The sequence below is a fragment of the Phacochoerus africanus genome, chromosome 8 (genome assembly GCF_016906955.1).
Source record: "Phacochoerus africanus isolate WHEZ1 chromosome 8, ROS_Pafr_v1, whole genome shotgun sequence".
Lineage (NCBI taxonomy): Eukaryota > Metazoa > Chordata > Mammalia > Artiodactyla > Suidae > Phacochoerus > Phacochoerus africanus.
In genome coordinates, this window is record NC_062551.1 from 46,625,227 (window position 1) to 46,649,527 (window position 24,301).

The 24,301-nt window shown below is 40.2% G+C and overlaps 1 protein-coding gene across 1 annotated transcript; it reads left to right on the plus strand.

Moving 5' to 3' along the window:
- The first annotated feature begins 144 nt into the window (after positions 1-144).
- Positions 145-23,923, plus strand: LOC125134219 (zinc finger protein 790-like). Its single transcript, XM_047793246.1, has 2 exons — positions 145-489; positions 22,291-23,923. Exon 2 carries the CDS (start codon positions 22,524-22,526, stop codon positions 23,247-23,249), a length of 726 nt encoding a protein of 241 aa, XP_047649202.1. The 5' UTR covers positions 145-489; positions 22,291-22,523; the 3' UTR covers positions 23,250-23,923.
- The last annotated feature ends 378 nt before the right edge of the window (positions 23,924-24,301 follow it).

A 24,301-nucleotide genomic window follows, 5' to 3' on the forward strand; every position in this document is an offset into this window, starting at 1 on the left:
ATTTAAAAAATAAAAAAAAGAAAAGAGAATCACACCCTCCTTTGAGAGGTAGTTCTAAGGCTCTGGACTACATTTCCCAGGGGCTTTAGCATTCACAGCTACTTCCTGTCGAAGGCCCGCGATGTCTTATCGTTCAAATTCCCGGGGAGGGGCAACGGTTTGTGGTGGAAGAGCTGCGTGGAGCTGTCAGTCGAAGCTTGCGTGCTGAACTCAACCTGGAGCTCGTTGGAGGACTTTGCCCCAGATGTGAGCGGTGTGAGGACGATGGTCTTTGCCGAGCGAAGGGATAGGGTTCAAGACCAAGGCCTGTGAATTGAGACCGTTGGGCTGTGGGCTCTTAAAGGCTGTCCAGGCTCCGGACTGCATTGCCCAATGTCTACCGTACCCGAGGCAACGTTCTGTCCGCGCACCGGCTCTTTCAGGACCGTAGGAGGGATCGCGCGCGCGTCCCCGAGGAACATCCGCAGCTTGAGGGAACTGCAGAGTCAGGTAAGTCAGTTTAAGACCTGGAAGTGGAATGACCTCTGAGAGGCCGAGGCTTCTGGGGAGAGCAGTGAGGGGCTAACGTCTTCCGAGTCTGAGGCTTCACCAGCAAGGGGGCGTGGGAGGGAAGATGGTGCGGTGTTGAATATGTGTGTCCGCGCGCACGCCGGCGCTCGCTACAGAGATCCTTGAGTGACACGAGAGCAAGGAATGGGGATAATCGCGCGGGAACTGTAGAGGGGTGTGTACCTACGGTGCGTTGGTGGCAGGAGCTGTACGTAATTGTACTGCACTATTTAGGTGTGACTGTGCACGTGTGTGGTCGTGATGCGTCACCATGTGCATGACCGTGTGTGTAACTGTGGTAGCAGCAGCCGTGAGGATTGAGACAAAGAATTGAATATTGCTTTTAGTAACATTCATAGAGAATATGTGGAGAGCAATTTCTGTGGGGGCTGTTAGTTGGCTTGGAGTAGGATAACGTAGAATAAGCGGAGAGGAATAGGAGATCGTGTAGATCACATATTCCACGAGTGTCTCTGTAAATATAAGCAAAGTAATGGAATAGCAGTTGGTGAGGAAAAAATAACTTCTCCGTGTGTTGGTGGGAATGAGCTATGAGAGAAGGAAAAGTAGGAGTAGGGTGAGTAAGCTCTAGGCTCATCTGTGTGGGTGTACTAAAATTGCAAGAATAAAGAAGGCTGTTGTTGCAGAGAGCTCAAGTTTTGAAAAAACATAGGGAAGGGCTGTATTTGATAGATGTCAGCAACAGTGAGATGTGGTGAGTTTTATTTAATCTCCTGGCATGAAATTCAAAGGTAGACTTTTGTGGAGGAGGAAGGGAGAAGGGTCTGAAAGTGCTAAGAGTGAGGAAGACACCTGCCTGGTGGCAAGAGGCTATAGGGGGTAGGGGGGGAACAAACTTTGAGAGGGCTGCAGAAGTCCTCTGGAGAGAGCCGGGTTTCTGTTAGACCCAGAAGTGAAGGAAGTGTTCAGGGAGGTGTTGAGGATGAAAGAGGGGTTTGTTATTAGTGGATTATGAATTCCAGAGGGCATACTGGAAAGTGTCCAGAGTTGAGGGGGCATGAGAAGATGGGACATGCAACCGATGGGGTGTCTGAAAAGAGAGCTTACCAAGGAGCCTAGGGCTTCTTATGATGGACAAACATGGATCCAGGGGAAAGTGAGGCTTATTCTGGTTGGATTCATGACCATGTTGGAGAGGTGGTGTCGGGGTAGAAAAAGGTGGGCTTTTGAATGAATACTCCCTCAGAAAGAGGGAAAATGAGGATAGAACCTTTAAAAGTGGTTGGAGTAGGAGAATAATGGCCCTGCAAAGATATCTAGGTCCTAATCCCTGGAACCTGTGAATATGTTACTTTACAAGACAAGAGGAATTTTGCAAAGTTAAGGACCTTGAATTTATGTGTAAGTAGAATCATACAGTATATAATTTTTTTTCAGAATATAACTTTTTGTGTTGGCTTCTGTTTTCTTTTTTTCTTTTTTTTTGTCTTTTCAGGGCCGCATCCACGGCATGTGGAGGTGGAGGTTCCCAGGCTAGGGGTCCATTTGGAGCTGTTGCTGCTGGCCTATGCCAGAGCCACAGCAATGCCAGATCCGAGCTGCATCTGCCACCTACACCCTAGCTCACGACAGTGCTGGTTCCTTAACGCACCAAGCAAGGCCAGGGATCGAACCTGCAACCTCATGGTTCCTAGTTGGATTCGTTTCCACTGAGCCATGCCAGGAACTCCTATGTTGTCTTCTTTTGTTCAACATTATGTTTATGAGATTTGTCCATATGGTTGTATGTAAATACAGCTTACTGTTTGCATTGCTAAGTGCACTAGTATTCCAGTGAATGAATATATCAACTATATTTGTCCATTCAACAATTGTCATACTGTTGCTAGGCATTTGGGTTATTTCCAACTTTGGACTCTTATGAATAAAGATGCCAGGAGCATTCTTAAACTTATCTTGTTCCTGTGTATCTATTTCTTATGTCTATTTCTAGAAGAGACTTGCTGAATCATAGGGTATGTGAATCTGCTTAAGCAAATACTGTCAGTTTTCCAAAGTGACTGAATCAATTAGTACTCCAACAGTTTATGCAAGTTCCAAGTGCTCCACTTTCTCACTCATACATGGTATTGTCAGACTGTAAAATTTTTGCCAGAGTTCCCGTCGTGGCGCAGTGGTTAACGAACCCGACTAGGAACCATGAAGTTGTGGGTTCGGTCCATGCCCTTGCTCAGTGGGTTAACCATCCGGCGTTGCCGTGAGCTGTGGTGTAGGTTGCAGACGCGGCTCGGATCCCTGCGTTGCTGTGGCTCTGGCATAGGCTACCGGCTACAGCTCCGATTGGACCCCTAGCCTGGGAACCTCCATATGCCGCGGGAGCGGCCCAAGAAATAGCAAAAAGACAAAAAAAAAAATTGCCAATAGGGTGGATATATACAGTGGTATTGTGTTGCGGTTTTTTTTAACTTATGACTTTTGTTTAACTTACGACTTTAAGTGCTTTTGTTTTATGTCTTTGACCATTTAGATGTCTTCCTTTGGGAAGTGTCTATTCAAGCCTTTTGCCCTTCCTTTGGAGAATGTCTGTTCAAGTCTTGGGGAACCTGTCTTTTTATCATTGATTCTTAGGAGTTCTTCATTTGGAGTTCTCTAGTTTGGATATGAGTCTTTATCAGCTAATGTATTGCAAATATCATCTCCCAGTCCATGGTTTGCATTTTTATTCCTTTCTGTTGAACAGCAATTGCTTTTTAAAATGTTGTCTGATTTATTATTTTTTTTCCTTTGTGGTTGGTGCTCTCTGTACCCTGTTGAGAAATATTTGCCTATTCCAAAGCATGAAGATATTTGTATTTTCTTTGAGGTTTATTATCTTATTTTTCACTTTTAGATGTACAAAGCTGCTGGAATTGATTTGTGTGTATGTTATGAGGGAAAGATCAAGTTACATTTTCCCTATGGAGATATTCATTGGACCTAGAACTGTTTATTGAAAAGACCATCTTTTCTCCTTGGTAATTCTCTTTGCTCTCAAATATACTTTGATGTATATTAATATAGCCTCTTGCACATTCTTTTGGTTATGATTTGCATGGTATATCTTTTACCATCTTTTTACCTCTTAGACTTCTTCTTTTTTTTTTGTTTGTCTTTTTGCCTTTTCTAGGGCGCTTCCGTGGCATATGGAGGTTCCCAGGCTAGGGGTCGAATCGGAGGTGTAGCCACCGGCCTACGCCACAGCCACAAGCAACTCAGGATCCGAGCCGCGTCTGCAACCTACACCACAGCTCACGGCAACGCCAGATTCTCAACCCACTGAGCAAGGGCAGGGACCGAACCCGCAACCTCATGGTTCCTAGTCGGATTCGTTAACCACTGCACCACGATGGGAACTCCACCTCTTAGACTTCTATACCATTATATTGGGGATAAATGACATCTTGAAAATTATCAGCCTTTTATCTCATAAATGTGATAAATTCTTCTATTCATTAGGTGTTCTTTAATTTCTCTCATTTTTATTTATAGTAATCAATATTGAGATGTACATATTTTGTTAGATGTTTTATAGCTGGTATAATTGCTGTCATTTTACATGCAATTTTTAATTTCATAATTTTTGCTTGTATGTTGAAGTGCAGTTGACATTTTTACTCCCTCTGACTTTACATTTATATTCTTAAATATGTCTAAATTTCTATTAATTTTTTTTAGCTTTATTTATTTATTCATTTATTTTTTGCTTTTTAGGGCCACACCTGTGGCATATGGAAGTTCCCAAGCTTGGGCTCAAATCAGAGCTACAGCTGCCAGCCTACGCCACAGCCACAGCAATGCAAGATCTGAACCCCAGAGCCCCATCTGTGAGCTAATCCACAGCTCATGGCAACACTGGATCCCCAACCCACTGAGTGAGGCAGGGATTGAACCCACATCCTCATGGATACTAGTGGGATTTGTTTCCACTGAGCTATGACGGGAACTCTGACTTTTTAGCATATGGAGGTTCCCAGGCTAGGGGTCTAATTGGAGCTGTAGCCACCAGCCTACATCACAGCCACAGCAACACCAGATCTGAGCTGCATCTGCGACCTACACCATAGCTCATGGCAACTGAGTGAGGCCAGGGCTTGAACCCGAAACCTCTTGGTTCTTAGTCAGGTTTGTTACCGCTGCGCCAAGACGGGAACTCCTGACTTTTTAGCTTTAAATGACATCTTTTCTCTTCTAGTTATTACAAGTGAGCTAATTGGTGAGCTTGTCTATTTTCCATTCTGTGATCTTTATCCCTAAGTTGATTACTTATTGCTGTAAAACATTACTCTAAAATAACACTAAATATTTATTATCTTACACCATTTTTGTGGATCAGAAATTCAGCAGTGGCTTAGCAGTGAGGTTTGGCTCAGAGTCTCATGCATTTGTAACCAGACTCTTTGCCAGGGCTGCAGTTATCTGAAAACGTGACTGGGGCTGGAGGATCACTTTCCAAGATGATTCTCTCACACAGCTATTAGCAATGGACCCCAGTTCCTTCTATGTGGACCTCTGAAGGGCGGCTTGAGTGTACTCATGACATGTCATAGGACTTTCCCCCGAGCAAAAGGACAGCAACAGTGCATAAGGTAGGAGCCACTATGTCTTTTATGACCAGTCCTCACTGTTTTCATAACATCTTCTTGGTACACAAATCAGCCTTTTTTCAATATAGAGCAACTACAGAATGTTATTAACAGATACTGGGTATCTTTGGGGGCCATCTAGCATGCTGGCTGCCATAATCTCTATCTTACTTTTTGATTTAGATTTGCATTTAAATATGTTTAGTGTCACTGCTTTTTTTTTTTTTGTCTTTTCTAGGGCCACACTAGCGGCATATGGAGGTTCCCAGGCTAGGGGTCTAATCAGAGCTGTAGCCACCAGCCTACACCAATGTGGGATCCGAGCTGTGTCTGAGACCTACACTACAGCTCATGGCAATGCTGGATCCTTAACCCACTGAGCAAGGTCAGGGATCGAACCGGCAATCTCATGGTTCCTAGTCCAATTCGTTAACCCCTGCGCCACGACGGGAACTCCTGAATTTCCTTTTTCTTATAGGTGACTTGATATTTTTATTTTGATTCCCCATGGGTTTTAGTCTAATAATTTTATTAGGAAATGATTTGGTACAGACAATTTGAGTCATTTTCCCCTGCAATGTAGTGTGTATTTTCATTATGTATATTCATGCATTATTTCAAGAAATTATTCTTGAATATTAAAAATGTAGTTTTTAGTATTTATTCTTTTCCCGGATTTAGATTTCATTTCTAGGGGCTCTGCATAATTGCAGGTTGGATCACGTCTGCCTTTCTTTTTTTCTTTTTTTTTTTTCAGTAATTGCCATCTCTCTCGGTTGTGTTTCATTTGCTAAGTATCTACATTTTTTATTCCATGCTGTACTTTCTGAGGTATTTGTCATACCTTGCTACTGGAATCTACTCCTCGTTTCTAAAGTGGTTTTGGCTATTTTCTCTTTTATTCTTGAATTCTACTAGCCTTCATATACGGTCTATCACTTCCTTCCCTTTCCTGAGATCATTGTGCATGTAGTCTTGCTTCTGGGCTATGATTGCATCATAAATGTTTTTTAATTCATATTGGTATGTTGGGTAATATTTTTGTCTCTGAATTTTTAGTGAGTTTTCTTTATTAATGAGGAATTTTGGCACTCTTCAAACTTTTACCTAACAATACCTTTGGACATGGTGTTTCTAATTTTGTTTTTGATTTTGGAATGCGATTTTTTTTTTTTTGTATGCCTGTCACAGGCACTTTCCTATGAAAAGGTAAATGGGGCAAAGATAGTTTTTTAAGTTCTTCTGCTCAAGAGTTCCTTCCTCTGTAACTGCAGCAGAAGACAGTTTCTTTAAATGATAGCTCCTCTAAATAGCTAGGCCTTCTTTGTTGTTGAGAACTAATCTGTTTCAAGAAGATTCCCACTGTCAGCTCTGAATTTCACAATGTCTTCTTTGCTGCTGTTAAAGAATACAGTCAAGCTTCCAATTCATTTAATGAGGGTAGTATTACCATTACCTTGATACCAAGACAAAACAAAGTTTATCTCATAAAAATGTAAGTATAAAAATCCTCAACAAAATAAATACTAACAGACCCAATCCAGCAACATATAAAATGAAATGGCATGAACAAGTGGAATATATTCCAGGAATGCAAGGTTATCTGAACATCCAAATATCAATTAATGTAACACATCATATCAATAGAATAAAAAAACAAAAAACAAACAAACAAAAAAGATGTTCCCGTCGTGGCTCAGTGGTTAACTAATCCGACTAGGAACCTTGAGGTTTCGGGTCCAATCCCTGACCTCGCTCAGTGGGTTAAGGCTCTGGCGTTGCCGTGAGTGGTGCTGTGGGTCGCACATGCGGCTCGGATCTGGTGTTGCTGTGGCTGTGGTGTAGGCTGGCAGCTACAGCTCCTATTAGACCCCTAGCCTGGGAACCTCCATATGCCACAGGTACGGCCCGAAAAAGACCAAAAAAAAAAAAAAAAGGAGTGAAAAACAAGACACATGATCGTTTTACTTTTTGGCTGCCCCTTGTCCTATGGAGTTCCCAGGCCAGGGATCAGCTCTAAACTGCAGTTGTGGCCTAAGCCACAGCTGCGGCAACCTCAGATCCTTAACCCACTGTGCTGGGCCAGGAATCAAACCCAGGTCCCTGCGCTTCCAAAATGCTGCCGATGCCATTGCACCACCACCACAGTGGGAACTTCACATGATTGTTTTAATAGACACTGAAAAAGCATTTAACAAAAGCCAATACCCTTTCATTACAAGAACACTCTATAAACTAGGAATAAAATGGAATTTCCTCAATCTGATATAGGGTACCTACAAAAAATCCTACAACAAACATACTTAATGGTGAATATCTGAATGTTTTTCCCCTAAGATCAGGAATAAGACCAGAATGTCTGCTTTTGCCACTTCTATTCGACATTGTACTGGAGGTTTTTAGCCAGGGCAGTTAGACAAGAAAAAGAAAAAGCATCTAGATTGGAAAGTAAATAAAATAATCTGTTGGAGCTCCCGTGGTGGGTCAGTGGTTAACAAATCCAATTAGGAACCATATGAGGTTGCAGGTTCAATCCCTGGTCTCGCTCAGTGGGTTAAGGATCCGGCATTGCCGTGAGCTGTAGTGTAGGTCGCAGACTTGGCTTGGATCCTGAGTTGCTGTGGCTATAGCTCAAAGTAGACCCCTAGCCTGGGAACCTCCATATGCTGCAGGTGCGGCCCTAGAAAAGACAATAAATAAATAAGTAAATAGATAAATAAAATCATCTGTCTATCTGCAGATAACATAATTTTTTTCTATAGAAAATCCTATATAGGAATACAGGAATACATACCCCAAAACAATGTTAGAGCTAATAAATTAATTTAGCAAAGTTTCAGGATACAAGATCAATAAATAAAATCAATTGTATACTTACACACTTGGAATGAACAATCCAAAAATGAAATTCAGAAAGCAGTTTCAGAGTTCCTGCTGTGGTACAATGGGTTGATGATCTGGCTCGTGTCTGTGGCATTGCCAGTTTGATCCCTGGCCCAGTTCAGTGGGTTGAGGATCTGGTGTTGCTGCAGCTGTGGCTTAGACTGCAGATTTGATCCCTGGCCCAGGAACTTCCATTTGCCCTATTTGTGGCCGTAAAAGGGGGGGAGGGGAGAAAGCAGTTTCGTTCACAATAGCATCAAATTAAATACAAAATTAGGAATAAATGTAATTACTGAAGTGTAAAACTCATACTCTGAAAACTATAAAACAGATATTGACAAACACTTGTACATGAATGATCATAGCAGCATTATTCATAATAGCCAAAAGGTGGGAATAACCCGCCACAATCTGTCCGTTAACAGATGAATGGGGAAACCAAATGTTATCTGTCCATACAATGGGATATTTTTCAGCCAATGTTTTAGGAGTGAAATTCTAATACATGCTGCAACTTGGATGAGCCTTGAAAGCATTATACTATATGTTTTCACAATTGTGACAGCCAGTCACAATAAGTTCACATACTATATTATTCCATTCATATGAAAGTCCCAAATAAGGACTTTCTATGGAGACAGAAAGTAGATTAGTGGTTACTTAGAGTTGGGGAAAGGAAGAGGAAGAATGTAGGGGGGTCAGAGGACAGGGAGTAATAGCTAAAGGATACAGGATTTCTTTCCTTTTTTAAAAACATCTTTTATTTGGAGTCGCTGTTTTTGGGTTTTTTTTGGGGGGGGGGCGGCTGCCTAATGGAATATGGAATTTCCCTGCCAGTGATCAGATCTGAAGCTGCAATTGCTGTGGCAGTGCCAGATCCTTAACCCACTGTGCAGGGCTGAGATCGAACCTGCGTCCCACCACTCCTAAGAAGCTGCCAGTCCCCTTGTACTACATTTGGAACTCCCAGGATTTCTTTTTGAAGTGAAGAAAATATTCTAAAATTGAGTGGTGGTGATTGCATATATCTTAATTTGCTTTAAAAAAAAATTAGGAGTTCCCTGGTGGCTCAGCAGTTAAGGACTTAGCATTGTTACTGCTGTGGCTTGGATTATTGCTGTGGCTCAGGTTTGATCCCTGGCCTGGGAATTTTCACATGCTGTGAACATGGCCAAACAAAACATTTAATCGTTCACTTAAAAAAAAATTATTGGAATGTAGTTGACTTAGAAAGTTGTATTTCAGGTGTACAGCACAATACATCAGTTATGCATATACATATATCCATTCTTTTTCAGATTCTTATCCCATACAGGTTATTACACAGTATGAGTAGAATACCCTGTATATAGTAGGTCCTTCTTACCTATCTAATTGCATACTTTAAGTGCATTAATTGTAGAGTATATGATTATATCTCAGTAAAGCTGTTTTAAAAATAAAAGAAATCAGCCTATGTGTTTTGCCACATTGAATCCCCTTGACATCTCTATCCCCCCTTTTACCACCTCCACCATCAATCATCTCCTTTTCATAGCATTCCTGCTCACAGAAACTCCCACTCAGGGTGTGATCTGCTCCTCAGGGGAAAGGATATTGCAGCATCACTGTGGTTTCCTACATAGTTTTGCTCTTTCATTTGCTTTGACCATATGCTTCTAAATAGTTTGGAGTTTGTTAGTTTTCTTTGTTTCCAGGTGGTTAGGATTTACTTTTTTTTGGTGGGGGGGGTTGCACCTACAGCATCTGGAAGTTCCCAGACTAGGAGTTGAATCAGAGCTGTAGCTGCCGGCCTATACCACAGCCACAGCGATGCAGGATCTGAGCCATGTCTGCAACCTATACTATAGCTCACAGCAATGCCGGATCCTTAACCCACTGAGTGAGGCCAGGGATTGAACCCACATCCTCATGGATACTAGTCGGGTTCATAACCCACTGAGCCATAACAGGAACTTACAGGATTTACTTTAATTTTCCTTGTTTCTCTCTACATGGTTTCCAAGAGGAATAATGCGTTGAGAACTAAGGTTGACCCTTGAACAACATGGGTTTGAACTGAGAAGGTCCACTTATACACGGATTTTTTTAAAAAAATAAGTATGTGCTATATAGTACTACATGAGGCCCTGGTTGGTTCAGTCCTGGGCTGGTTGAATCCTCACATGCGGAACTACAGATACAGAGGGACTCTATAAAGTTATATGCAGGCTTTTAACTCGGCGTTCAAGGGTCATTTGCAATCTTTCCCTAAAGCTATATAGTAATCACTCAAGTCCTTTTCATTTCCCAACACAAAGTATATTTTATTGCACAGTTTGTTCTCCAGCTTTGCACTCTTTTTCCAAAGCACTTCAGGTCCTTTTATACCACTAAAGTTGTCTGTTTCCTAGGCCAAATTTGTACTCTGTGCTTTCATATGAAATTTTCAGGAACTCTCCGGGATTGAATATATCAATCTTTCTTTTACTCTACCACACCAACTTTGTTGTATATCTAATTAGAAACATTTTTCAACCTCACTTTAAAAATGCGAAGTGATATCTTATTACTTCTAAGAGAATGCCTGTTTTTGAGGGATTTTCATGATCTGATCCCTGCTGTATAGGTCTCCATCTATCATTGATCTTTTCTCCATTCTGTACTCCTTGAATGCACAATTGCTTGATTTTTGACAGGTTGTTTCCGCTGCTTGAAAATTCTCCGTTTGCCCTATTGTCCGTCTCTGTTGAGCTCCTCAAGACTCTGCTGAAGCACCATCTCCTGTAGGAGGCTTTCCCTTACTAACTAGTTTGGTTTGGGCCCTTTGAACTGCTTGACTCTTCCTCCTCTTCATCCATGATAACCTTTATCTCCTACTGTATTGTAACTGCTTCTTTACTTTCTGACTGTGAGTTCCTTGAGGGCAGGTCCTGCAACAGGTTTATCTGGATCTGCAGTGCCAAGTACAATCAGATTCTGGAGGCTTCGTTTTTTTTTTCTCTTTTTTTTTTTGCTATTTCTTTGGGCCGCTCCTGCAGCATATGGAGGTTCCCAGGCTAGGGGTCGAATCGGAGCCGCAGCCACTGGCCTACGCCAGAGCCACAGCAACGTGGGATCCGAGCCGAGTCTGCAACCTACACCATAGCTCACGGCAATGCCGGATCCTTAACCCATTGAGCAAGGGCAGGGACCGAACCCACAACCTCATGGTTCCTAGTCGGATTTGTTAACCACTGCGCCACGACGGGAACTCCTGGACGGTTTTGAAGAATGCGACAAGAGGACCTTGTCCAGGTGAGTGAGAGCTGAGCAGACACAAGGAGGACGTCATTGCAGATAACAGCCCAGCTGTTTAGTGAGGCAGCAACATCTCTGAAATACTCGTCTAGAATTTCCTCATCAAAGGCCAGAAGCCTATGGATAAAGGCCTGATACCTAGAAATAAAAGCAGCCTTTTCAACATGAGTTTCCAAATGAAACTTCTCTTCATCTCCAAATACCACTCCATGTCAATGCTCTCACTTATTTTTCAAGTTACAAAAAGGGAAGTGCCATTGTTTTTTACCAGTGGTCAATTTATCTATGGTTTGGATCAAGTTTCTCTTTTTTTATTTTCTCCTTTTGCTTTTTAAGGCTGCACCTGCGGCATATAGAAGTTCCCAGGCTAGGGATCGAATTGGAGCTACTCCACAGCCACAGCAATGTGGGATCTGAGCCCCATCTGGAACCTACACCACAGCTTATGACAACACCAGATCCTTAAGCCACTGATCGCGGCTAGGGATCGAACCTGAATCCTCATGGGTACTAGTGGGGCTTGTTACCCTTGAGCCACAATGGGAACTTCCTGAATCAAGTTTCTTCCCATTTTTCTTTTTTATCCATTTAGATATTTGTAAATTTCTTCACAACCTAAAACACTTTCTTTGACCCTTTTTTATTTTACCTGATACCTCCTGAATTTTAATTATTTTGCCTAGTTTCTCCTTGCTTCTGCATTTCCTTCATTAATTCTTTTAAGCAACATTTATTGATTTTCTAACTTCATTTTAGGTTAAGAAGGGTTAATAGCAAAGTGTATATAGTAAGTTAAGAAACTTAGTATTTTCTGTGACTGAGACATTTTCTTTTTTTTTTCTTTCTTTCTTTCCTTTTTTTTTTTTTTGTCTTTTTGCCCTTTCTAGGGCTGTTCTTGCGGCACATGGAGGTTCCTAGGCTAGGGGTCTAATCGGAGCTGTAGCCGCCATCCTATGCCAGAGCCACAGAAACACAGGATCTGAGCCACGTCTGCAACCTACACCACAGCTCACGGCAACGCCGGATCCTTAACCCACTGAGCGAGGCTGGGGATCGAGCCCGCAACCTCATGGTTCCTAGTTGGATTTGTTAACCACTGGGCGATGACGAGAACTCCATCATTTTCTTAAATTTCTACAAAGTAGTCTCTACATTAAGAGAAGTCCTAATAAGCTGCTTTGTCATGGTTTCTGGTTGCAATGAAAAGGAAATGGCAGGAGAGAGGTTAAGGCTAATGGAAGATGATAAGGAGAGAATGCAGTGTCATAAAAGACAAATCATGGCTGTCAAAAGGAGGAAAGGGGTTTATTTGACAATTGGATGATAATTCATAAGTTTCCTATTATGGGCAGGGCTCAGATTAAAATAACATGCTCTTGGGGGTGTCTTTTCATTTGAAAAATCAAAGAAAATAAGTTTTATTTATTTTATTTTTTTGCTTTTTTTAGGGCTGCACCCATGGCATATGGAAGCTCCCAGTCTAGGGGTCGAATCAGAGCTACAGCAGCCAGCCTACACCACAGCCACAGCAACGCGGGATGTGCGTCATATCTGAAACCTGTACCACACAGCTCATGGCAATGCCAGATCCTTAACCCACTGAGTGAAGCCAGGAATTGAACCCTCATACTAGTTGGATTAGTTTCCGCTGCGCCAAAACAGAAATTCCAAATTTTTATCTTTTTATTGGAATCATGTTTTTGAATTCCAGAACCTATATTTATAGTTTAAAATTGTTCTTTTTCTGAGCTATTGATGTGTGGAAAAAACTTGAATGAATCTCAAGGATATTATCCTGAATGAAATGTGCCAATCTCAAAATGTAATCGACATATAACATTCACATACTGTATGAATCCATTTATACAAAATTCTGGAAATCACAAAATTATAGAAATTGAGAGCATATTAGTGGTTGTGGTTAGGTATGGGCTAGGGCCGTGGTGGTTATTACTATAAGGAAAGAGCATGAGAGAAAACATCTTTGCGGTGATGGACTAATTCTATATCTTGATTATTATGGTGGTTGCAGGAATCCACATATGATGAAATGACATAAAACTATGCACATATATTGTGCTAATGTTTAGTTTATGATTTCGATATTGTCCTATAATTATGTAAGATATATTCATTGGGCAAAACTGGGCAAAGGGTAAATAAGATGCTGGATTAGCTTTGCAAATTCTTGAATCTATAATTAAATAAGGTTTTTAAACCTTATTCTGTTCTATAAGGTATATAGAATTTTATCTCCTATTTTTATTCCCTAAACATTACCATGTACCTTAAAATTTTTTTTAACATATTATGAATATATTAAGGATGTTCTGCATTTCTTATTAAAGTTAACACTCTTGGTACATATCAGTTTTTCCTTTTTTTTTTTAATAATGATTTTTGTTTTTCCCATTATAGCTGGTTTATAGCGTTCTGTCAGTTTTCTACTGTACAGCAAAGTGACCCAGTTACACATACATGTATACATTCTTTTTTCTCACATTATCTTGCTCTATCATAAGTGACTAGATGTAATTCCCAGTGCTATACAGCAGGATCTCATTGCTTATACATTCCAAAGGCAATAGTTTGCATCTATTAACCCCAAATTCCCAGTCCCTGACTCCCTACCCCATCCCTTTGGCAAGGACAAGTCTCTTCTCCAAGTCCATGAGTTTCTTTTCTGTGGAAAGGTTCATTTGTGCCATGTATTAGATTCCAGATGTAAGTGATATACTTTCTCTTTCTGACTTCACTTAGTATGAGAATCCCTAGTTCCATCCATGTTGCTGCAATTGGCATTATTTTGTTCTTTTTTTATAGCTGAATAGTATTCCATTGTGCTTATGTACCACATCTTCTTAATTCATTCATATGTTGATGAACTTTTAGGTAGTTTCCATGTCTTGGTTATTGTGAATAGTGCTTCAGTGAACATAGGGGTGCATGTATCTTTTTGAATGAAAGTTTTGAATGGATGTATGCCCAAGTGTGGGATTGCTGGATCATGTGGTAGTTCTATATTTAGTTTTCTGAGGTACCTCCATGCTGTTTTTCATGTGGTTATACCAATTTACATTCCCACCAACAGTGTAGGAGGAATCCGTTTTCTCCACACCCTCCCCAGCATTTGTTATTTGTAGACCTAACTAATGATGGCCTTTCTGACTGGTGTGAAGTGGCACCTCATTGTACTTTTGATTTGCATTTTTCTAATAATTAGTGATGCTGAGCATTTTTTCATGTGCCTGTTGACCATCTTTGGAGAATATCTTTGGACCATATCTTTGCAGAAATGTCTATTTAGGTCTTCCTCCCATTATTCAATTGAGTTGTTTGTTTTTTTTTGCTGTTGAGTTGTATGAGTTGTTCATATATTTTGGAGATTAAGTCCTTTTCATTTGTATCATTTGAAACTATTCTCTCCCATTGTGTAGGTTCTCTCTCTCTTCTTTTTAAATGGTTTCCTTTGCTGTGCAAAAGCTTATCAGTTTGATTAGGTCCCATTTGTTGATTTTTGTTTTTCTCTTGCTTTGGTAGACTGACCTAAGAAAACATTTGTACTGTGATGTCAGATAATATTTTGCCTACGTTCTGTTCTAGGAGTTTTATGGTGTCTTGTCTTAGGTTTAAGTCTTTAAGCCATTTTGAGTTTATTTTTGCACATGGGGTGAGAGTGTGTTCTAGTTTCATTGATTTACATGCAGCTGTCCAGTTTTCCCAGTACCACTTCATAAAGAGAGTGTCTTTTCCCCATTTTATATTCTTGCCTCCTTTATTGAAGATTAATTGACCATAGGTGTCTGAGTTTATTTCTGGGTTCTCTATTCTGTTCCACTGGTCTGTATGTCTGTTTTTGTACCAGTACCACACTGTCTTGATTACTGTAGCTTCATAATAGTGTCTGAAGTCTGGGAGAGTTATACCTCTGGTTTTGTTTTTGTTCCTCAGGTTTGCTTTGGCAATTCTGGGTCTTTTGTGATTCCATAGAAATTTTTGGGTTGTGTGTTCCACTTCTTTTATTTATTTATTTATTTATTTCACCTTTTCTTGAGCTGTTCTTGAGCTGTTCCACGGCATATGTTGGATCATATGATAATTCTATTTTCTTTTTTTTTCTTTTTTTTTTTTTTTTGTCTTTTTGCCATTTCTAGGGCTTCTCCTGCGGCATATGGAGGTTCCCAGGCTAGGGGTTGAATCGGAGCTGTAGCCACCGGCCTACACCAGGGCTACAGCAACACGGGATCCAAGCCACGTCTGCAACCTACACCACAGCTCACAGCAACGCCGGATCCTTAACCCACTGAGCAAGGCCAGGGATCAAACCCGCAACCTCATGGTTCCTAGTCGGACCTCATGGTTCTTAGATTCGTTAACCACTGAGCCACAACGGGAACTCCCTATTTTCAATTTTTAAAGGAACTTCCCTACTGTTTTCCATGATGCCTACATCGATTTACAGTCTGACCAATAGTGCACCAGGGTTCCCTTTTCTCCATATCTGCAACATATTAATTGCTGTCTTTTTGATAATAGCTATTCTAACAGGTGTGAAGTGGTATCTCATTGTGATTTTGATTTGCATTTACATGATTAAAGATGTTAAGCATCTTTTCATGTGCCTGTTGGCCATATGTGTGTCTTCTTTGGAAAAATGTTTATTCAGGTCCTCTGTCTTTTTTTTTTTTTTTTTTTTTTAAGGTGTCACATCAGTGGCACATGGAATTTCCCAGGCTAGGCGTTGAATCCAAGCTGCAGTTGCTGGCTTATGCCATAGCCACAGCAATGCCACTTCTGCACCCTAAACCTCGGCCTGCAGCAATGCTGGATCCTTTAACCAATGGAGCAAGGCCAGGGATCAAACCCACACCCTCATGGACACGATTCAGATCCTTTTTATTTATTTTTTTTCTTTTTAGGGCCATACCAGTGGCATATGGAGATTTCCAAGCTAGGTGTCAAATTGGAGCTACAGCTGCCGGCCTACATCACAGCCACAGCAACACCAGATCCAAGCCATGTCTGCAACCTACACCATACCTCACAGCAATGCCGAATTCTTAATCCACTGAGTGATGCCAGGGATCAAACCTGCAACCTCATGGTTCCTAGTCATATTCACTTCTGCTGAGCCACAAGGAGAACCAATACTAGTTGGATTCTTAACCCGCTGAGCTCTGCCCAGTTTTTAGTTGAGTTTTTTGGTTTTTTGTTATTGAATTGTATAAATTTATATTTTTTGGATGTTAACCTATTAGTGGATATGTGATAAACAAATTGTCTCTCTCATTTATTAGGTTGCCTTTTTATTTTGTTGATGGTTTCTTTGTTATGCAGAAGCTTTTTAGTTTGATATAGTTCCACTTACTTGATTTTGTTTTTGTTGCCCTGCCTTTAGAATCAGCTCCAAAAACTCATCACTAAGGGAAGTGTCAAGGAGCTTATCTTCTAGGAATTCTGTAGTTTCAGGTTTTACATTCAGATCTTTAATCTATTTTGAGTTAATTTTTGTGCATGGTATAAGAAAATAGTCTAATTTCATTCTTTTGTATATAGCTATCCCAATTTTTCCAACACCATTTATTGAAGAGACTGTCCTTCCCCCATTGTGTATTCTTGCCTCTTTTGTCATAAATTAATTGACTGTATGCAGGTCTCTACTGTATTTCACTGACCTATGTATTTTATTTCTGATCTCTCTATTCTATTTCACTGTCCTGTGTATCTGCTTTTAGGCCAGTACCATGCAGTTTTGATTGTTATAGCTTGGTAGTATAGTTTGAAGTTATGTAATGTGATATGTCCAGCTTTGTTCTTTTTTTCAAGATTGTTTTGGCTATTTATATCTTTTGGTATTCCAAACAAATTTTAGGATTGTTCTATTTCTGTGAAAAATGCCATTGGAATTTTGATACAGATTGCAGTGAATCTGCAGATTGCTTTGGGTAATATAGACATTATAACAATATTAATCCTCTAATCTATGAGCATGGAATATTTTTATATTTATTTTTTTCTTCAGTTTCTTTCATCAGCGTCTTATAGTGTACAGGTCTTCACCTCCTTCATTACATGTACTCCTGGCTATTGTATTGATTTTGATGCAATTTGTAAATGGCATTTTTCCTTCATCACTTTTTTCCAATGTTCATTGTTAGTGTATGGTAATTTAACAAGTTTTTCATATATTGATTTTGTGTCCTACAACTTTACTGAATTTCTTTGTTATTCGTAATAGTTTTTTTGTGACCATGTTATGGCTTTTCTATATATAAAATCATGTCTTTGCAATAATCACAGTTTAACTTCTTCCTTTCCAATTTGGATACTTTTTGTTTCATTTTCTTGCCTGATTGCTCTGGCTAGTACTTCCAATACTGTAATGAATGAAAGTGGCAAGAGTGGGTGTCCTTGTCTTGCTCCTGATCTTAAAGCTAAAGCTTTCAGGTTTTCATCATTGAGTATGATGTTAGCTATAGGCTTGTTATATATATTTATTATGTTGAGTTATGTTCCCTCTATGCCTGCTTTGTTGAGAGTTTTTAACATAAATAGATGTTTAATTTTTTTTTTTTAAGAAATAGGGGCTTTATGGGGTTCCCGTCGTGGCGCAGTGGTTAATGAATCTGACTAGGAACCATGAGGTTGCGGGTTCGTTCCCTGGCCTTGCTCAGTGGGTTAAGGACATGGTGTTGCCATGAGCTATGGTGTAGGCTGCAGACGCAGCTCGGATCCTGCGTTGCTGTGGCTGTGGCTTAGGCCGGCGGTGGCTACAGCTCTGATTAGACCCCTAGCCTGGGAACCTCCATATGCCAAGGGAGCGGCCCAAGAAATGGCAAAAAAGACAAAAAAAAAGGGGGGGTGGTCATTTTTAATTAAAAATTTCTTGGGATTTCCCTTATCATTCAGCAGGTTAAGGATCCAGCATTGTCGCTGCTGTGGCGTGGGCCACTGCTTTGGCGCAAGTTGAATCCCTGGCCTGGGAACTTATGTATGCTGTGGGTGCAGCCAGGAAAACAAACAAACCAACAAAAAATACCTGCTAGTAATTTAATAGGATAAAAGCCATTGATATCTAGTGAGGACAGATGTTTCCTCTGAGTTATTTACTGATTTATTTGCTCTTCGTATTTATTGTGCTTGATCTGTCCTTATTGGTTTTTGGCTTAATACTTTGTATTTTTAATGTGAATGATCATGATAAGAAATTACTAATACTCTAAATGCCTAGTTAGAGTGGCTGAAACAATATTTATCCTTTTTTTCTTTTTGTCTTTTTCGGGCCTCACTTGAGGCACGTGGAAGTTCCCAAGCTAGGCATCAAATAGGAGCTGTAGCCGCTGGCTACACCACAGCCACAGCAACTCGGATCTAAGCCGTGTGTGTGACCTACACCACAGCTCACGGCAAGGCCAGGGATCGAACCCGCACCCTCATTAACACTGGTCAGGTTTGTTAAATGCTGAGCCATGATGGGAACTCCAATACTTGTCTTTGTTTTCTTCAGGATTTTAGTTTTATTTTGGTCCTAAATTTTTCATTTTACAACCTAAAGCATAATTGAAGAATAATAAACTACACATATTCGAAGTTAGAGTTTGACCTATTTTGATATATGAAATAATTACTATAATAAAGACAAACACTTCAGTCATTGCACAATTTCCTTGTGTGCCCTTTTGCTATCCATCCCTTCTTCCACCCGATCTCCAAACAATCACTAACTTGCTCGCTGTAACTCTAGGTTAGTTTCTGTTTTGTTTAATTTTTTTATTTTATTAATTTTATTTTTTCCATTACAGTTGATTTACAGTGTTCTGTCAATTTAGAATTTTATATAAATTGAATTATACAGTGTTTTTGGCCTTGTTGCTATTGTTAGCATAATTGTCAGAATTTATCTGTATTGTTGAATATATCAATAGCAAATTTTTTATTTCTCTGTAGTTTTCTTTTCTTTTTTTTTGTCTTTTTTTGCCATTTCTTGGGCCGCTCCTGCGGCACATGGAGGTTCCCAGGCTAGGGGTCCAATCAGAGCTGTAGCCACCAGCCTACGCCAGAGCCACAGCAACGTGGGATCCGAGCTGCATCTGCAACCTACACCACAGCTCACGGCAACGCCAGATACTTTAACCCACTGAGCAAGGGCAGGGACGGAACCCGCAACCTCATGGTTCCTAGTCGGATTCGTTAACCACTGCGCCACGACGGGAACTCCTCTCTGTAGTTTTCCATTTATGGGTATATTATAATTTATTTATGCACTTGTTCATGGACTTGTTTTAAAGATTCTTAGCTATTATCTTTCCAAATATTGCTGCTTCTTCCATTCTTCTCTGTGTAAACTTCCACTTGTATTTAATCTTCTTACTGAATCTTCTATAACACTCCTCTTATGACTTTTCCAACCTTTTTCTCATAGAATTTTTCTTTTGACAATGTATATTGGTTTCCTGTTCTCTGCTGAAATGATCCATTTTGTATTTAACTTCTTGAGCAAAGTTATTTTTAAACTGTCTCATAATGCCAGTGTCTAGAATTCTTATACATTCATTTCTACTATCGTTTCTATAGTTTCTATATTCATGTTGTCTCATTTTTTCTTTCATTTTGTGCCAGACTCTACTTGCAAAATGTAAAAATAATGCCTAGTATATCTTTTTGTGTAGAGGACTTCTGTTTCTGTCTTGTATCTGAAGCATTTTTGTTGTTATCTCAACCCATTGCCCTCCTTGGTCACTGAGATAATTTGAAACTAAGCTGTAGTTCCTTTGTTTTACCCAAATTCCTAGGTTATGGCCCTTTAGTTATAACTCAGCATGAGGGATGTTTAGGACACCCCCTATAGATAGACCCTAGAAACCAATCTCTCTTACTTTTGCTTCAAGTGGATGTCATATGTTTTGGCAATCCCTAAACCAAATGATAATACTAATACAATTTCTTTTTTTTTTTTTTTGTCTTTTTAGGGCTGCATCCATGGCATATGGAGGTTCCCAGGCTAGGGGTCTAAGGAGCTACAGCTGCTGGCCTACACTACAGTCACAGCAACGCCAGATCCGAGCTGCTTCTGCAACCTACACCACAGCTCACAGCAGCACCAGATCTTCAACCCACTGAGCGAGGCCAGGGACTGAACCTGCAACCTCATGGTTCCTAGGCAGATTTGTTTCCACTGTGCCACGACGGGAATTCTTGAATACAATTTCAGTAGTAGAAACTGGACAAGCCTTTCAGTATATTACAGTAGTAGCAGTTGTAGTATTTTCTTTTTTTGTTCTAAAATATTTTACCAATAAGTTTGATATCTCATGTTGATTTGGTAAAGTTCATATGGGAAAGGGCTTGAAAACATAGAGTGGATGAGCAATACTGTAAACTCAAAAATAAACAAAAAGAGGAGTTCCCGTCGTGGTGGCTCAGTGGTTGACGAATCTGACTAGGAACCATGAGGTTGTGGGTTTGATCCCTGGCCTTGCTCAGTGGGTTAGGGATCCGGTGTTGCCGTGAGCTGTGGTGTAGGTTGCAGACGCAGCTTCGATCCCGTGTTGCTCTGGCTGTGGCGTAGGCCAGTGGTTACAGCTCCGATTCAACCCCTAGCCTGGGAACCTCCATATGCCATGGGAGCGGCCCGAGAAAAGGCAAAAAGACAAAAAAAATAAAAAACAACAACAACAAAAATAAATAAATAAATAAATAAAAACACCTTGGTTTGGATCAACTGACCAAAAAAAAAAAAAAAAAAATGAGGAGTTCCCGTCGTGGCGCAGGGGTTAACATATCCAACTAGGAACCATGAGGTTGCAGGTTTGATCCCTGGCCTTGTTCAGTGGGTTAAGGATCCGGCGTTGCTGTGAGCTGTGGTGTAGGTCACAGACGTGGCTCGGATCTGGTGTTGCTGTGGCTCTGGCGTAGGCGGGTGGCTACAGCTCTGATTAGACCCCTAGCCTGGGAATCTCCATATCCACGGGTGCGGCCTAAAAAGTCAAAAAAAGAAAAAAAAAAAAAAAAGACTTGGCTGAGCACAGTGGAGGAAATGAGCAGGGCAGTCTTTAAATGTGCAAAAGCAAATGGAAGAATGAGTAAGGAGGTATGATTCCCTTTCTTTGAGCTAGCTTGGCTAGGCTTTTGTTTTCCTCCTCCCTGCACAGAGCAATGTGGAATTATGTGTATTCATTTCAGTAGAGATGGAGAAATCAAACAATGAGATGTATTACATTGTTAACACATGATCTCAGTTGTGCATCCTGGTCTCTGGTTTTTGTAATATCCTTTACTCCATTTTAAATATGCAATATTCCCCCCTTCACCTTGTTTTTTGTTTTTTACTTGTAGTGTATTTTTTAAAAACAGAATTATTATTTTTTAATGCCTAACAATGTGCAAAGTATTGATTATACCATACTGGATGAAATAGTCTTAAGTCTTTAAATTGATATTACATGATTAGGGTAGAACCTGAACAATCTTTTTTTGGTGTTAAGTTCCTCAGATGAATTTGACCTTAACAAAACTATTTATCTAATCACCTGCCTCAGCTTTCATTAATGCTCTTTAAATTTCTATTTATCTGTTGCCCTTTTTTCATATTGTGCAGAATTTGTTTTTTTGTTTTTTGTTTTTGTTTTTTGTCCATTCCCACTTTATATGCTCTGTTTACTTTAGGATTTACCTCTTATACTTACATTGGAAATTTTCTTTCTTTTTTTTTAACGGGCCGTACCTGTGGCATATAGAAGTTCCTAGACTAGGGACTGAATCTGAGCGGTAGCTGCCAGCCACAGCCATAGCCACAGCAATGTGGGATCTGAGCCGCATCTGCGACCTACAACACAGCTCATGGCAACACCAGATCCTTAACCCACTGAGTGGGGCCAGGGATCAAACCCACAAACTCATGGATACGAGTCAGGTTTGTTACCACTGAGCCACAGTGGGAACTCCTTATTTCTTTTTGATCAGTAAAGCTGTATGAATTTATCTTTTTATCTTTCAGATATGAAATCCAATTGTCAGACCAAGAAGTTGTCACCAAAAAATGGCATTTTTGACAGAGGATTACCTCAGCAGGAAATAATGGAAATTTGTGAAAAACACAGCCTTGAATGTTTATGTTTTAGAGGTGATTGGGAAAGCAAAGATCAGTTTGAAACATAACAGGAAAATCAGGAAGAATGTTCTAAGCAGGTTATACGCACCTGTGAAAAAATCCCCACTTTTAACCAGCACATGGCTTCTAATGTGCATCAGAGACTTAATACAAGAAAGAAACTGAATAAACTTAAAGAGTGTACAAAAGCCTTTTGTTCTGGCTCAGGCTGTATTCAACATCATTTAATTCACACTGGTGAAAAATTTTGTAAAGATAAAGAATGTGAGAAGAACTTTGTTCCAGATTCAGAACTTACTCAACGTCAGACAACTCTCTCTGCTAAGAAAACATATGAATGTAAAGAATGTGGGAAGGCTTTTAGTTTGCGTTCAAGTTTTACTGGTCATAGAAGAATTCACAGTGGTGAAAAACCTTTTAAATGTAAGGAATGTGGGAAGGCCTTTAGGTTTCATTCACAACTTAGTGTCTATAAATGTATTCATACTGGTGAGAAATCTTATGAATATAGGGAATGTGGGAAGGCCTTTAGTTGTGGTTCAGACCCTACTCGACATCAGAGAATTCATACTGGCGAAAAACCCTATGAGTGTAATGAATGTAGGAAGGCCTTTAGTCAGCGATCACATCTTACTAAACATCAGAGAATTCACACTGGTGGAAAACCTTATGAATGTAAGGAGTGTGGGAAAGCTTTTACTGGTGGCTCACACCTAACTCAGCATCAGAGAATGCATACTGGTGAGAAATCTCATGAATGTAAAGAATGTGGAAAAGCCATTATTCGTGGTTCAAATCTTGCTCAACATCAGAATGTCCATCCATGTTGGTGGAAAACCCTATGAATGTGAGAAATGTGGGAAAGCATATATCTGGAGTTCTCACCTTGCCTGACATCAACGAATTCATTCTGGTAGGAAACCTTATGAATGTAAACAATGTGGGAAGACTTTTATTTGGGCCTCATACCTTGCTCAACATGAGAAAATTCACAATGAGAGGAAACCCTATGAATGTAAGGAATGTGGAAAGACCTTTCTTCATGGCTCAGAGTTTAATCGACATCAGAAAATTCATACTGGTGAGAGAAACTATGAATGTAAGCAATGTGGGAAGACCTTTTTTCGTGGCTCAGAACTTAACATCAGAAAATCCATGCTGGAAAAAGATCATATGAATGTGAAGAATGTGGAAAAGCCTTTCTCTGGGGTTCACAACTTACACGACATCAGAGAATACATACTGGTGTGGAACCTTATGTATGTAAAGAATGTGGGAAATCTTTTATCTGGGGTTAACAGCTTACACGACATAGGAAAATTCATACTGATGCAGAACCCTATAAATGTAAGGAAAGCAGCCAGATCTTTAGTCACCATTCATATTTTAATGGTGAGACTCTCTATCAATGGAAAGATTATGGGAACACCATTAGTCACGACTCAGACTTTGCTCAATACCAGAATATTTATGCTTTTAAGAAATCATATGAATATAAAGATTTTGAGATGGCATTTTCTCCAGGCTCTCACTTTATTTCATTCTTATGAAATCTTGTGATGCACACATGTAGGAAAGTCTTTTTTTTCCCCCTGGTTTTTTTAGGGCCACACCTGCAGTATATGTGCGTTCCCAGGTTAGGGGTTGAATCAGAACTACAGCTGCCAGCCTACACCTCAGCCACAGCAACACCAGATCCAAGCTGTGTCTGTGACCTACACCACAGCTCTCGGCAATGTGGGACCCTTAACCCACTGAGTGAGACTAGGGATAGAACCTGTGTCCTCATGGGTACTAGTCAGATTCATTTCCCCTGCACCTCAAGGGGAACTCCGGAAAGTCTTTAATTGATGTTAGTTAATTGCTTCCTTTGAGAAAACCTGTAATGTAATACTAG